The following is a 15,608-nucleotide window of genomic DNA, read 5'->3' as shown; positions in this document are numbered from 1 at the left end:
CAGAGTTCTGTTCAGTTTGATATATTTTTGTATTTTATATTTAGGCCTGCTATTCAGCCTGAAAGGCTTGTGGACAGCAGGATAAGAGGTGGAGAACACTCTGCTGACAGTGAAAGGAGGACCCCTGCTGGATAAAGCTGGTAGGTAGCTCCTAGTGTCAGCCCTGGTGGACAGGACAGGTAAGTGTTACATCCCCCAATTTTTTTTTTTTTTTTTTTTTGTGGTGGAACAATGCATAACACTAGAGGCAGACACGCAGATACAAAATGTTGTCGATTGAAAACTTTATTGCAATTCTAAAAAGGCAAGATGATGATCACAAACAAACTTTACTCATATGTCAGGCTCTTTTAGGGCCCGACGGCACCCAAGTCCTCGTTTTTTCTGGGTTGTGACCTCTCCCGTCGTTCGCGTTGGTCCCCCATCCATGGCATCCTGGTTTGTTCACCTGTGGGTTTGAGGCTCCTAAAAGCAAGTTAGGTTTAGCGCCTTTAAGGTGCCAGTTTGTTAAGAAGTGACTTTTGCTGGGCCTGACAAGTTTATTAGCTCATTTAAAAACAGTTTGTCTGTCTCTCATCCTCTGCCCTATGACCCTCACATCTACTGAGGAAAAACATTGAGGGAAAAACTGCCAAGAAAAAAAAAAAAAACAGAGAAACCTCAGGGTGAGTACCATTTTTAAGTTTTTACTCACCTGGGCTTCACAGAAGAGTGCAGGCCATCTGTCCTTCAGTTCAACAACTGGAGGAGCTAAATTCACAATTTCTTCACGTCTGAGTGCAAACATACGTTGCATATGTTGATGGATGGATACCATGTCTCTTTCCATTGATGTCCTCTTGAACTGCTCGACCATTGCAAGCCTCTGCGTCTCGAGTGTCTGCTTCCTTTCTCCATGAGGATAGTTTGGAAGGAAATTAATTTCCCCTCTTCTGGGTCTTTTGATGCTGGCCCTGGATGCCGCACCCTCTGGATTGGTCCTGCTACGCTTTCCGGCATTTACAGCCACATCCCTTATGCCAGACTTGCTCAATTTGGTCCTGTAGTTGCCCATCTTGAAGCGCAAACTGTTCAGCCAGCCCTCGTATCCTTTTGTGGATCCATTTTCTTTTAGACAAGGGTGTTTGCTCACCAGAGCCTCTGCGGCCAAGCCAATCTGTTTGGTACTCGGATATGCTTTGTGCTTATATATTTCAGCAGCCATGACATCTAGTATGTTATGCTTTTGATCCCTGGTCAACCTGACAGTTTTTCCATCTCCCAGGGCAGAGTTTCTCTCTCTTAGCATATACTCCACCTCGTATGAGAATGTTGGAACAGTAAAGATGGCTGGCCATCGGCATAGTCGCTCTGGTGAGTCGGTGTTGTCTGACAATAACACAGTGTCATCTGTGCTTGTGGAACTGAGATCTGACTCAATAACTCTAACTATCTTGATGGTTGCTTTAGCTGGTAGGTCTTCCATGTTGACTAAATTGTTGAGAGCATTATTAAACTCGGGGTCTTCAAATTGAAGGCGAAAGTCAAAGGTCAGATTTAACTTATCTTTCATTTCAGAAATGAGGGCTTGTACAGTTTCAGGACGAGAGGGCAGAATAAGCCTCTCTGCATTGACGTCATCGAGGATGACTCTTAGTTTAAGGACATCAGTTGCCATTAACACTGTGTTGGGGAAGCCTGAAACATATAAAAAGAGAAAGAAAGAAAAAAACATGTCGATGCTCTCCTTTCCTGCTAAACACAGATATATTCACTTGTACATTTTTGTACATGCAAGTTAAACACATATGTAGTATTAGGATGCATACTGAACAATCCTTTATTCAGACACTGAAATGAAATGTTTAGTTGTCAGAACTAGCCTGCCTGAAACTTTGTAGGCAATCTGTGGCATTTGGTCAGTTAACTGACTCAGAGATTTCACAGAATGGCTCTTGCTTGTATGTTCCGTTAGCTCATATGACCGCAAATGCTCAAGATACCAGGTCTCATAGTCTTTTAACAGAAAAAATATCTCACTTCCAATGAGCAATATGTTTCTGATCTCTTTAAACTCAGGCAAGGCAGCATGTGTCCCAGTACATACAAACATTCCTACCACAAAAGTTGTGCCTTGAATGGTTGCCTGTTTTGTGCCATATACACTGGTGCTGTCTGTGATGCTTGACACTACTGGATGTGTATCAATAGGCAATGTTTCAATAAAGACAGACTCCATGTTTGAAGTCTGTACTGGTGGCTTGAAAAATCTTTGTGATGACAGATAGAATGCCATCATGTTTTGATGTCTCTCTGCCAGTGTTTTCAATACATTTTTGTAGTTGTGTGTGTCACGAACAATCTTCTTAAAAACCTTGTGCTTCCCCTCAAATCTCATTGTCCAGAGATGCACCAGAGTACCAAAGCACTTGATGAGAAAAGGATAATGTTCGATGTAGTGATGTTTTGGTCGCAGTCTTAAGTTGGGGAAGACTTCCTGAAGGAGTTGCCTGTGATCTAAAATCTTGCTGGCCATATACTGAATGGTATCATCTGTGAAACTATGAGAAACAGCAAGCTCAACTATATCCTTCAATTCCATTAGGATCTCCCATATTTTGTCCCCTTCTGGCACTCTGGAGCCAATGAAAACAGGTAGCAGTCTAAGAAGAGTGTGGTTCTCATGCCCATTCCCACCAATTGTTCCTCGACTCACAAAATTTTGAGGAACTGGGTGAGGACGGTCAACCTTGTCAGAATGCTGGTAGGGAAAACACAGGATTGCATTATTCAGCTCTTTCAACGTGAAATATTTTTTTGCCATCAAACCTTTCAAACAGTGTGCCAGCTCCACAGGGACCACTCCTTCAAACAAGTCATGGAGGATGTCGGGTGGAAATCCTGTAATGGGATGGAAATAGGAGAGATGATTAGAGAGAACACAACTCTGTTTTACACCATAATTCTCCATAGTTTCATTTGTCTGTATTTTTTGAACCAGGGTATCATGGGAATCTTTTCTTCTCATTTCAAAACCACCAGTCATGGCATCTGATTTCTGCATTTCTGTCTGGGTGGCAAGGCAGACTCTGCAGAAATATGTAGCCTTGAAACTCTCACTGAAACCAGCGAGCCCATGGGCTGCAAGGTTATCAGCCACAACAGAGTAGACTGTGCCTTTGAGACAGTCACCAAATGCTTCAATGTAGACATCCACTTCTTCAAGTGTTTTTAGGTCAGCCAAGAGAGGTGCAAAAACCTTCTCATATCCAAACTGTCGTACATCATTTGCGTTGCACAAGAGGGCTAGCTGAGTAGAATGGAGGACTGAGCGATACTTAACTGGTATGTTAGCCAAAGTCCAGTACACTCCACATAATTTGTGAATTTTTCTCGACGTCCCTAGAGGATTTGCAATTTCAAAATCATCAACATAAAGAATTATTGATAATTTCTCACCCCCATCTGAAAGAAGCAAATTTTCCTGATAGTGGGAGCCATCACAATATGAAAGATACTGTCCAGGCATGTGTGATGTTGTTTCTTTGACTTTCTCAAGTACATCAGGTTTTTGCAACCACTGTTGTAAAGATGTGAGAATAGGCACATACATGTAGGAGCGTTGTGATGACTCAATTAGGTATTCTACAGGCTTAACATATGGAAACTTCTCCTCAAAATAAGATTTTCTTCTCTTAGCTGTTGAGAGTGGTCCCTCAGACGTAACAGATTTATGCAAAACATTACTCTCTGAAACGGCCTGGGCAATCTCACTTACAAGTGTGTCAGTGAAAGAACAGTCATGTTTTTTAAGTATTTTGATAACAGATTCTCTGACAACAGGCTCAGACAGTGAAAACAACTGATCAATGTGTTCAATAATTTCCTGTATTGCCCTCTGTGATACATGGAGAATAGTTTGCATTTTCAGAAAGAAAGCAGCCAGATTGTACTGTAACTGCTCTGCTAATCCCTCAGTGCTAGTGTCTGCTACTGGGGCAGTTTCATCCTCATGTGATAGCTCCACTGAGTCATGTTCAATGTCACTTTCCTGGGAAACATCTGGAGCGTTTTGCACTACAACTGCTACATCATAGTCTGATGCATTCTGATGTTCTCTGCATTTGTGTGCATTGTATGTGGAGTAAACATTTGTTTCAAACTTACAAGCCGTAAATGGACATGGCACCATTTAGTTCTTTCTTAAATGTCCCCTTAGATGATTGTACATTTCCCTCTCCACAAATGGCTGCTTAAATTCACAAACAGGGCAATGAAATGCCCGGTCAAACATCAAATCATGACCGTCATCACCTACCACTCTTCTAGCAGAATGATTTCTGGACAAATGAACCTTCAGTGAATTAAAAGTGGTAAATGTGCACATGCAACTGGTATACAGGCAAGGCAATGGGGAAACCGTAGAATACTGCCCATGGTAAAGCCTGTAATGTCTCAATAACTGTATTTTCAAGCAACAAGAAAACTCACATAATTTACATTTCCACATATTTTCTTACAAGTTTGCTCAGTAAACACGTTTTCTGTCCACTGCAGAAATGTACTTTTCTCACTGACCAAAATGAATTGACTTTTATCAGCCAGCAGAGCGGAGACGTTATGGAAAGCAGAAAATGGAGTCGAGGTTCCCGCTAAATTCAGGGTCGCTAACAGCAGTTGAACAGATATACGCAGCCGCCTTTCTTCGACGAATTTAACTGCAAAAACACAAAGCACGACGGTTATTTTTTAAACCACGTTGTGTGCTAGCTAACGTTAACCGTTAGTGCATAACATTTGAAAAGTGTTAGCTAACGTTAACTTACCCTCACTCCAGCGCGCACGTTCTGCTTTGTCAATCCAGACAGTCCGATAAAAAACAGCTCGCTGAAGTAAAAGGGAAAAAAAAGTAAAACTCGTACAAAATCAGCAAGAAAATGACGACAACGTCACCTCATCAGGAGGAGAGACACAAGCTGTGCACTGTGAAACCCACGTTAGGACACGCGGCAGGTTACACATCAGGCTTCGTGAGCAACGCAGCGACGTTTTCCTGCCTCCCGCTCCGTTTGCACGGGTTCTTGTCAGGTTGAAGTTGGTGGCGGAGTGGCGTTGGTGCCGTGTGCAAACGTTGCAAACACATTGAGTGCAGAAAAGGTTGAGTCCGAGCGCTTCACATTAGGACACAGTGAAAAAACTAGAGCTGAAAAAACTCCAACTAAAGAGTGTATCGAGTTATGGTGGGCAATTCATTTGGATATATCTGCCAGTTTCTTAAAATGTATTTAACCTATTTGACAAATGTGTATATAATTTTTGTTTTATTTTTTTATTTTTTTTTTTACAAAAAATATAATAGCTTGACAGATTTATGAGAGCTTATTTTTTATGCATTCTGGTTTACTTGTTCACAATAAACTGATTTCTGAACCCAAATAACAATAGAATACTAAATGGCAGATCAGGACTTATTTTTTTAAAAATAAACACAGCTTATAGAAAATGAGTGAGTGGAATGAAATGGAATGACATTACCAACACTTAAATGCTCCAAAACTTTAAGTGTACTCAAAGCAACTGAGTTGTTACCACAACATTTCATTTTTGAGTTAGTTTAATTCATGGAAATGAGTGACTCTAACTTTTTTCAGAGTTTGAGTTACATTAACTTTATTCTTTTATTAACATGTACTGTTTTACAGTGTACTGTTAAAATTTAATCTTTATTTTTAAACAAATGCATTAAAAACAATCTCAAGCAGCCTGTGTAGGTCAACAAGAGAGGATAAAAACCAAATTATCTAAGAAAAGCCTACTAGGTTAGGCCCAGTTCAGCCTGTAAACCCTTACGTTTCGCAGCCAAGCTGCTTCTTCGGAGGGAGTGATAGCAGGAGGTGAGCCAGTGCCTCTAGATGTAGCATTGGGGGAGGGAGGGGGGTCCCTCCTCCAAGGCTCATCCAGGCAAGGGATTGGCTGAGGTGGGGCCACACCGAGGAGGAGGAAAGGGAAGTGAGGTGCGATGGCTCCATCTGGTGGAGAGGGAGAAGAAAGCAACTGAATAGAGAGTTAATACAGTCTGGCATGGTGTGATGCTCGAGGGTCTCATGGATGGATGATGGTCCCCCCAGGGGCTCCCCTTCACCAATGTTGGTTTTGGTCCGGCAGGTGATGCTGACGGTGGAGAGTTTGCCATGGATGGGAGGCCAGCCGGAGACATTTCCTTGACTCAGGTAAGGAGAGGTACACACATGTATATATGTTTCTTTATTACCTTAATTGAGATCCTGTACACTCTAGGGGTTCTCCAGCTTGGTTGCTGGTAGAAAACTCTGGGTGGAGTTTGGTTGGGGTATACTGCAAAAATGGCCTGTCAAATTTAAGGTCAAACACCCTAGATTTAAGCATACTTGCACTTAAAAGCAGCAAATTTGGCTGCCAGTGCAGTAAGCAAATTTAGCTTGTTAAGTTGTCTTAAAACCAGTAAAGCTGTGTGACTCTGATTATAGCCCATAAAATCTTGAAATGAGATCAAAAACACTAATTTCAAGCAATTTATTTAAGTCTAGTTAATGCAAAACAAACCTATTATCACTCAAAACTAGTACTTTTTTTTACATCAAATTACTAAAAATTAGAATTATGAAATTCTTGTTTTTAGGGAGCTAAATTAGATCACTTGTTCTTAAAATAAGTAAACATGGCAATGCTTGAAAAACATGGTTTTATTAACATGAAACCAGGGAAGGATACAGTTAGAATGGTTTACATACAAGGCAACTCTGAATCTGTTGCTGCTACAAATATTAACAAGCTTTTTAATTTAAACAAATCCTGTGTGAGCAGATCACTACAAATTTATAAACCGCTTTCAACCAAAATGACCTGTACTGTGACCTTTTGGAAAAGCAAACATTAACCAAACATTGCTGTCACACTGATTCAAAAAAGATGTGATCACACATATCTTTTAAGAATTTTTACTCCGACATCATGTCATCACACATTCAATACCTGGTTACCAAAAATATTAAAACAACAATAGACTTTCAGTCATCAACATATTTCTCAAAGACTGAGCAGCAATCACATTTGGTGACTGTGAAAATTGTCAGGGGACAAACCTGTGCATTTCTGGCTCTACTTCTTGTTAAATTCTTCCCATTCAGCTATTGCCTTTTTGTACGAATGAGTGAGGTCACACTCATGAATACTGTCCTTCAGTACCTCTGTCTGGATGATGGACAACAAAGTAGAAATACACTTGGGGTAGGTAAGGTGGAAGGTGTAGTAACACCCCAGCAAGATGAGAGGAGCCTCGTGGATAATTTCTTTAGGCAAGGTGGTCAGCGGCACTGTGCCAACAGCCAGGAGGAGGTTAGTAGATTCTACCAGGAGGACTGGACTGGTGATGGGTCGTCTCTGGAGAAACACGTTGGGGTCCTCAGATGGCTGAGTGCAACAAAGGAGTTCAAAATTAAACCTCAGGCATATCAAGTTTAGTTTCAGTTTAACTGAAAATAACTCAAACTCACCTCAAGAATATGAAACAGCGCCTCACTTGCTGATCCAAGCTTTTTGGGTGGAGCAGCTGGGGAAGGAAACATTGAAGGAAGTGCCTTCAACAGAGCAAGGAACTGTCCACCTGGAAAACATGGATACATCAAATGTATTGTCCTTGTTTTTGCTAGACAATTTGACTGTGACATTAAGTGTTGTTTAACTGAAAAGAAAGCTCAACAGCGAACAAGCATGAAACCATGCAGACCCACGGTGTGTACTACATATGCATCCCACTAAACCTCAATCACAAGTCATCCATTAGTGCATGAGTGGCCACAATTTGCCACACATAGCCCATAGCGACAATATTGTGCACGTTGTGAGAACATTGATTTTATGCAGAGCCCAAAGTAGTGTCCTCATGGAAAAACTATGCTGTCAGAGAACAGTGTATCTGTGTGTGTGTAAATGACATGAGTAAAAAAAAACCACATTACTTTGAGGATCTGTAACTCATAGTATCAATGTAAAATTCTGCATGGCTTTATTAAATATGCAACGATACTGTATGAAATCAACTGATTCTAAGGGGGTCTGGTGGGAGGCACTTGTTGAATGTCCATTTTATTCCATTTTTATTCATGTTTTTCTGGCATGAATGAGCCCTCAGATCTTCATTACATAGCCACATGAAATCATCACTTGAGCTCTGTTGAAAACTGCAACCAAATCAATTTTACATCCATCCTAGCTGTCACAATCTTAAGCCAAAATCTATATCACAGGAGTCTGTCTATTTTAGAAAATAATTTTGATAGAGGGCATCATGACTGTAACATGAGCCTGGTCTCAAAACATAGCTAAAAATGAGAGCTTTCATCTGCCATAACGTGTTTTAACCAACCATCTATCCCAAATGCTGATATGACCCTTGAAAGTTTCCCCAAAATGCACTTTTTCAAGTTTTCTCTGATAAATTACCAGAAAACATCTGACACACCCAGGATACCAATGACTGTTTTTCAGCCATGAAAATTTAATGTGGCTATCTCTATTGTGAATGAAGTTATGAGGGCTCAAAAATGCTAGAAAATAATGAAGTGAATAAAATAGTGTGAAATTTGGACCTAATTGAATGTACTTTGAGGAGCTGTAACTCACAAAATATCCATAGTATGAATGTTAAGTTTTGCATGGCTTCACTGAATATGCAAAAGATACATAGAATAGATGAAAGATAGAAAGCATACACAGAAAAAAACCCAGCTGATTCTGAAGGTGTAAGGTGGGAATTTTTTTCCCAGTTAGTTGATTTTATATGGAATGACCCTATACTATATTATGCTTACTTTTATCAAGACCCCTTGGTGGCTTCAGTGACTTGTTCCACACTCCAAAGAACAGCATATTTTGGCAAAAGCTTTCCCATCTGGCTTTGACCTGGTCAGTGAAGTTCTTATTGTCTGCCTCTAAAATTCGGCCCAGTTCATCCATGATCTCAGTGTAAAAATAAACAGAACATTTGTTAGAGAGAAAATCGCAAACAATTTTGGAGGATGACTAATTATCAAAGGATTATAAGAATTAAGTAACTCACATGCTTGTGGTCTCTGAAGCAGGGATACGCATCTAGGATCTTTTCAGTCCTATCCTCTTCTTTGAGTGAACTTGAGTCTATAAAGGCTCTTCTTGACTCAAACTCAAGATCTAAGAGATGAGCCGCATCATCCTGGTTTGGTCTAGGTTTCTTCCACAACTCCTTAAGTGTTTTGTAGTGTCTGGCTTGAATTTTTCTGGAGTCATGGCCTGCCACTGAATCAACAGCAAAAGCATTTAAACTTTTACTGTCAGCTTCCCTCTGAGATCATTCACACCAAAGCAGAGACTAGAGATGTGCATAGAGACCAAGATTTGTAAACGTATTTACAAAGTAGTAGTACAACACTGTCACAATACTGATATCAAGGAATTATTTCAAACAATCTTGATATCTGATTGTGTATTGCCCAGTACTACATGAAATTCACAAATCCGGGTGTGCTGCCACTAACTCACAGACACTGAATAAGACCTTCTAAAAAAAGCAACAACTTCACATACACTTTCAAATCTGTAAATGAGGAACCTGGAGTTCAAAGATAAGGAAAAAGAGCTCATCTGGCAAAAAGATGGCAAACAAAAAGGAGCAAATGAACTACCTGGCTATTAAAATGATATAAAGGTTTTAATCGGGTATTGCACATGCGTAAATAACAATGAGAGTGTGTGAAAACACAGTTAAGGGAGAGTGATTCCTTGAGAGCAGAGATTATATGCATCGACAGCAACGTGGAAGGATATATACAACAAAATGTAGTCAGAAGTAGTTGAATAATACATAGGTTAGAGGGGAAAGTTTGCTTCTGAACCAAGCACACAGTTGAATGCAATAGGCATTAGTTCATAACACATTAGCAGAGACAACTGTCACGCTCAGACAAAGAGAGAGGACTCAGATGCAGAGTAGATGAAATAACGACAGGTTTTATTGATCTGATCTGTAACTCTTTTAGTATGGATGACAAAACAATGGCTATGAAAATGCTATAGTGACAGACAAGACTTACAAGACATAGAACACGTAAAACGGAAAACGCTCCCGAAGGAGGAACCTACACTATTCTTAATTTCTAGATTATGAAACTTAAATGGAAAACAAAAAACTCTCCGAAGAGGTCAGCTCACAGGCTATCAAAAATATCTACACTGAATAAGGAAAACTTACAACAAAAGGCGCTCCACCTGGAGGAAACAAACGGCTATCAAAATCCTAATCTGAAAATCAAAGCACTAACCAAAAACTTTATAACACAAAGAGTCAAACAACCAAAGAGAACAAATACAGAGAATAAAACTTGACGATACTTATCTATGAGAAAATACAAGGCAAGGCTGTGGAAAATGGCTTCTGTATACGACATGAGACGAAATACTTCTGCGACGCGGACAGGGGAAGACAAAGACTTTATACACATGAGGAAGGGGAACACAGGTGAAAACAATCAAGGATCAGGAATGACGTCAGACCGGGGACACGGGAGGAAGGGCAAGTGACCTGAAACGAGAGGAGAGTTACCTTTCAAAATAAAACATGAAAATCACAGGACAAAAACCCAAGACAGGACATCCCTCACCGCGTTGTGACAGTACCCCCCCCTCTAGGGCCGACACCTGACGGCCCAGGTTGCTCAGGGTGGGCCCGATGAAAATCTGTGATGAGGTCGGGGTCAACAATATGCCTAGATGGTACCCATTGTCGCTCCTCGGGTCCATAGCCTTCCCAATCCACCAAGTATTGTCTGCCCCGGCCCCGGTTACGAACCGCCAACAGTCGTTTCACCTTGTAAACCGGACCCCCATCAATGACCTCAGGTGGTGGTGGGGGCGTGGTGGTAGCTATCTTACTTTCTCTGGCAGGTTTGATCTGGCTCACATGGAACGTCGGATGAACTCTCAGGGACTGGGGCAGACGAAGTCGTACAGCTGCGGGTCCGATGATCTTGGTGATGGGGAAGGGACCCACAAAACGAGGGGCCAACTTCTTGGAAGGAACTTTGAGATTGAGGTCTTTCGCTGACAGCCACACTCTCTGGCCTTGTCGATAGTCTGGGGCTGGACGTCTCTTCCGATCCGCGGTTCTCTTGACGCGGTCTCCTTGACGAACAAGAGTCTGTCGAGCGGCTGCCCAGATGCGTCTGCAGCGTCGAACCATGGCGTAGGCTGAGGGAACCGAAACTTCCCCTTCATTGTCTGGAAACAGAGGCGGGGGGTATCCTAGAGCACAATGAAAGGGAGAGAGACCAGTAGCAGAGGTGGGTAATGAATTGTGCGCATACTCAACCCAGACCAGGTGTTGGCTCCATGTAGAGGGGTTCTGGTGAACCACGCATCGGAGGCCGGTTTCCAGTTGTTGGTTGAGGCGTTCGGTCTGGCCGTTGGCTTCAGGATGATAGCCGGATGTCAGGCTAGCTCTGGCTCCGATGAGTCGGCAGAATTCCCTCCAGAACCTGGACACGAACTGGGGCCCCCGGTCTGAAACAATGTCTTTGGGGAACCCGTGGACACGAAAAACAATGTTCATCATAGTCTCTGCCGTCTCTTTGGCAGATGGTAGCTTGGGGAGAGCGATGAATTTCGCCATCTTGGAAAATCGATCTACCACTGTGAGGACTGTAGTGCTTCCTCGAGAGACCGGGAGCCCAGTGACAAAGTCCATCGAAATGTGTGACCAAGGTCGAGACGGGATGGGAAGCGGTTGGAGTAACCCAGAGCGAGCCCGTGATGACGTCTTGTTGCGTGCACAGACCGAACAAGCCTCGATGTACTCCCGTACCTCCGACTCCATGGCGGGCCACCAGAACCTCCGGGAGATGACGTATATAGTTCTTTTGACTCCCGGGTGACAAGAAAGCAGCGAGGTATGCGCCCAATGGATCACCTGTGGCCGTAACTCAGAGGGAACGAACAGACGGTTGTCGGGACAGCCACGAGGTGAGGGAGCACCACCATTTGCTTGCTTAACCTCATTTTCTATAGGCCAAGTCACCGCTCCAACCACACAGTTCAGTGGAAGGATAGTTTCGGTTTGCTTGGTCTTGGGCTCGGGATCGAATAGTCGGGACAACACGTCCGGCTTGACGTTCCGGGATCCCGGCCTGTAGGACAGAGAAAAAGAAAAACGGTTAAAGAATAGAGCCCACCTGGCCTGGCGTGAGTTAAGCCTTTTAGCTTTTCGGATAAATTCAAGGTTTTTGTGGTCTGTCCAGACAATGAATGGTTGTTCGGCCCCCTCCAACCAATGCCTCCACTCCTCCAACGCAAGCTTCACCGCTAGCAGCTCCCGATTGCCAACATCATAATTGCGCTCTGCCTGGGACAGCCGTCGCGATAGGAAGGCGCAGGGGTGCATCTTGCCATCCTTCTCAGATCGTTGGGATAATACAGCTCCCACCCCATCATTGGATGCGTCGACCTCCACCACGAACTGTCGTCGAGGGTCCGGCAGGGTGAGGATGGGAGCCGTGGTGAAGCGATGTTTGAGATCCAGGAATGCTTTGTCAGCCTCAGGAGACCAGCGAAAAGGAACCTGGGTGGAGGTAAGAGCATGGAGAGGCGCTGCTATTGCGCTGAAGCCTCTGACAAACCGCCTATAAAAGTTCGCAAATCCCAAGAATTGCTGAACCTTCTTGCGGCTGTCTGGAGTAGGCCATTCGGCCACAGCGCTCACTTTAGCCGGATCCATCTGTACTCTTCCAGGGGCTACAATGAAGCCCAGGAACGAGACAGTATCGGCATGAAACAAACTTTTTTCAGCTTTGACATAGAGTTGGTTTTCAAGTAGTCTCTTGAGAACCTGAGTGACATGGTTCTTGTGTGTGGCAAAGTCAGGAGAGTAAATCAAAATATCATCTAGATAGACGTAGACGAACTGGTCCAAGAAATCCCTCAAGACGTCGTTTATCATGGCCTGAAAGACAGCAGGTGCGTTAGTGAGGCCGAAAGGCATGACACAATACTCATAGTGACCACTAGGTGTATTGAACCCAGTCTTCCATTCATCCCCCTCTTTAATGCGAACCAGATGATATGCGTTGCGCAGGTCTAGTTTAGTGAATACTTTAGCTTGTTGCAGCTGATCAAATACAGTAGTCATGAGTGGGAGAGGGTATCTATTCTTGACAGTAATATCATTCAGGGGACTGTAATCAATGCAAGGGCGTAGCGATCCATCCTTTTTTCCTACGAAGAAAAATCCTGCTCCAGCAGGAGACGACGATGGGCGGATTAATCCAGCCTTCAGGGATGTGGTGATATAGTCATTCATGGCCTGGCGTTCTGGTCCTGAAATGGAATATAGTCTCCCCTTAGGAATGGTGGATCCTGGAATTAACTCGATGGAGCAGTCGTAGGGTCGATGTGGAGGAAGAGAGAGGGCTTTAGATTTGCTGAATACTTCTTTTAAGTGATGATAGCAGGGTGGTACTGAGGTCAGGTCGGGGTAATCCTCATCTGTGACAGGGGTTGCAGAAAACAAGTTAATTTCAGCAGATTGTTCCATATGCCCCTGTCGTTTACAATCTTCCCCCCATTCTTTGATCAGTCCAATTTTCCAGTTGATGTGAGGGTTGTGTTCATATAGCCATGGTTGTCCCAGAATCAGAGAATGAGATGTGGATGTGAAGAGGTGGAATTGGATCATCTCATGGTGTTCTCCAATAGACATTTTAACTGGTTTGGTTATGTGGGTGATATTAAAAATTTCCTTGCCATTGAGCGAGCGAGCACGGATAGGTCTGACTAATGGATCACTTTCAAGTTGTAATTTGTGAGCCAGACCCCAATCTATCAAACTCTCATCGGCTCCAGAATCGATCATGACATCCAATATGTGATTAGAGTTCAAGGTAACCGACATAAGGTGACGAGAATTGGTCTTGGAGACCTGATTCGAACTCACCGTAGGCTTCTTTTTCACTGGACAGGAGCCGATGAGATGACCTGGATCGCCACAGTAAAAGCACCTCCCCTCCTGTTGTCTTTTCTGGCGTTCCTCGAGGGTTAGACGAGCTCTGCCAAGCTGCATGGGCTCCTCGCCGTGTTGGAGAGGCTTTTCAGACGCGACAGGAGCGGTGTTCCGCCATTTTGATTCCGGAGCGGACCCCGCTGCTTCTCGAACTCCCGGTTTCGGCTCCCGCTGTCGTCTCAATTGATTTCGCCGATTGTCGGTGCGAATAGCGAGAGCGATGAGTTCATCCAGGCTTGTGGGTAAATCCAGGGGTACTAGGAGATCTTGAATGGCAGGGGATAATCCCTTCAGGAAGAGGTCATATAACGCGATGTTGTTCCACCCGCTCTCAGCCGCCAGCGTGCGGAACTGAATAGCATAATCGCACACTGACTCTCTGCCTTGTTTCAGGGTACTCAGCTCTTGGGCTTTTTCTCGGTGTGAACTCACCGGGTCAAATGTCTTAGTCAGTGCTGATTGGAATGCCGCAACGGACCCACACACAGCGGAATTCCGGCTCCATTCTGCGGACGCCCATGCCTTGGCTCGACCTGTTAAATGAGAGATCATAAAAGCCACTTTCGCCCGTTCAGTGGGGAAAGCGTGAGGCATTAGTTCAAAGTGAATGGAGCAATCGATCAAAAAAGCCTTGCATAAACCAGCGTCTCCGTTGTATTGAGCTGGCGGTGCTAGCTTGCATGAGGCTCCTCCGGAGAATGTACTTGCTTCCGGGGGGGCGGGGATAGACGGAGGCGGCGCTGCAGGGCTGGGTCGGCTGAGTTGAACCAGAAGCTCTTGTAACTGAGAAGAGAGTTGACCCATGTTGGCAGCCATGGCGGTCTGGAACTCCTCTTGTCTAGTCAGGCGAGCTTCCTGTGTCCGCAGCACCTCCGACAGTCGCTCGGCTTCTGCTGAGTCCATGTCTGGCAGAAGTATACTGTCACGCTCAGACAAAGAGAGAGGACTCAGATGCAGAGTAGATGAAATAACGACAGGTTTTATTGATCTGATCTGTAACTCTTTTAGTATGGATGACAAAACAATGGCTATGAAAATGCTATAGTGACAGACAAGACTTACAAGACATAGAACACGTAAAACGGAAAACGCTCCCGAAGGAGGAACCTACACTATTCTTAATTTCTAGATTATGAAACTTAAATGGAAAACAAAAAACTCTCCGAAGAGGTCAGCTCACAGGCTATCAAAAATATCTACACTGAATAAGGAAAACTTACAACAAAAGGCGCTCCACCTGGAGGAAACAAACGGCTATCAAAATCCTAATCTGAAAATCAAAGCACTAACCAAAAACTTTATAACACAAAGAGTCAAACAACCAAAGAGAACAAATACAGAGAATAAAACTTGACGATACTTATCTATGAGAAAATACAAGGCAAGGCTGTGGAAAATGGCTTCTGTATACGACATGAGACGAAATACTTCTGCGACGCGGACAGGGGAAGACAAAGACTTTATACACATGAGGAAGGGGAACACAGGTGAAAACAATCAAGGATCAGGAATGACGTCAGACCGGGGACACGGGAGGAAGGGCAAGTGACCTGAAACGAGAGGAGAG

The 15,608-nt window shown here is 43.6% G+C and overlaps 2 protein-coding genes across 4 annotated transcripts; both read right to left on the bottom strand.

Annotated features, from left to right (window-relative positions):
* Positions 1-267: 267 nt before the first annotated feature.
* On the bottom strand, positions 268-4,549 carry LOC119030476. The gene is made up of 4 exons (XM_037118101.1): positions 4,199-4,549; positions 2,809-2,905; positions 695-1,677; positions 268-465 (listed from the first exon to the last, which is right to left on the bottom strand). The coding sequence occupies exons 1-4, from the start codon at positions 4,487-4,489 to the stop codon at positions 445-447; spliced, it is 1,392 nt and encodes a 463-aa protein (XP_036973996.1). The 5' UTR covers positions 4,490-4,549; the 3' UTR covers positions 268-444.
* Positions 1,703-5,531, bottom strand: LOC119030481. 3 transcript variants are annotated; one of them, XM_037118110.1, is made up of 3 exons: positions 4,806-5,531; positions 4,636-4,697; positions 1,703-2,886 (listed from the first exon to the last, which is right to left on the bottom strand). In XM_037118110.1, the coding sequence occupies exon 3, from the start codon at positions 2,801-2,803 to the stop codon at positions 1,820-1,822; it is 984 nt and encodes a 327-aa protein (XP_036974005.1). In that variant the 5' UTR covers positions 2,804-2,886; positions 4,636-4,697; positions 4,806-5,531; the 3' UTR covers positions 1,703-1,819. The 3 variants fall into 3 exon arrangements, with proteins under 3 accessions (XP_036974005.1, XP_036974004.1, XP_036974006.1); XM_037118109.1 differs by having other exon boundaries at positions 1,703-2,880; positions 4,558-4,697; positions 4,806-5,527; XM_037118111.1 differs by lacking the exon at positions 4,636-4,697 and having other exon boundaries at positions 1,703-2,880.
* Positions 5,532-15,608: the final 10,077 nt, after the last annotated feature.

The sequence above is a fragment of the Acanthopagrus latus genome, chromosome 12 (genome assembly GCF_904848185.1).
Source record: "Acanthopagrus latus isolate v.2019 chromosome 12, fAcaLat1.1, whole genome shotgun sequence".
NCBI lineage: Eukaryota > Metazoa > Chordata > Actinopteri > Spariformes > Sparidae > Acanthopagrus > Acanthopagrus latus.
Note: the sequence above shows the minus strand (reverse complement) of the source record. Positions and strands in the feature narration are given on the sequence as shown.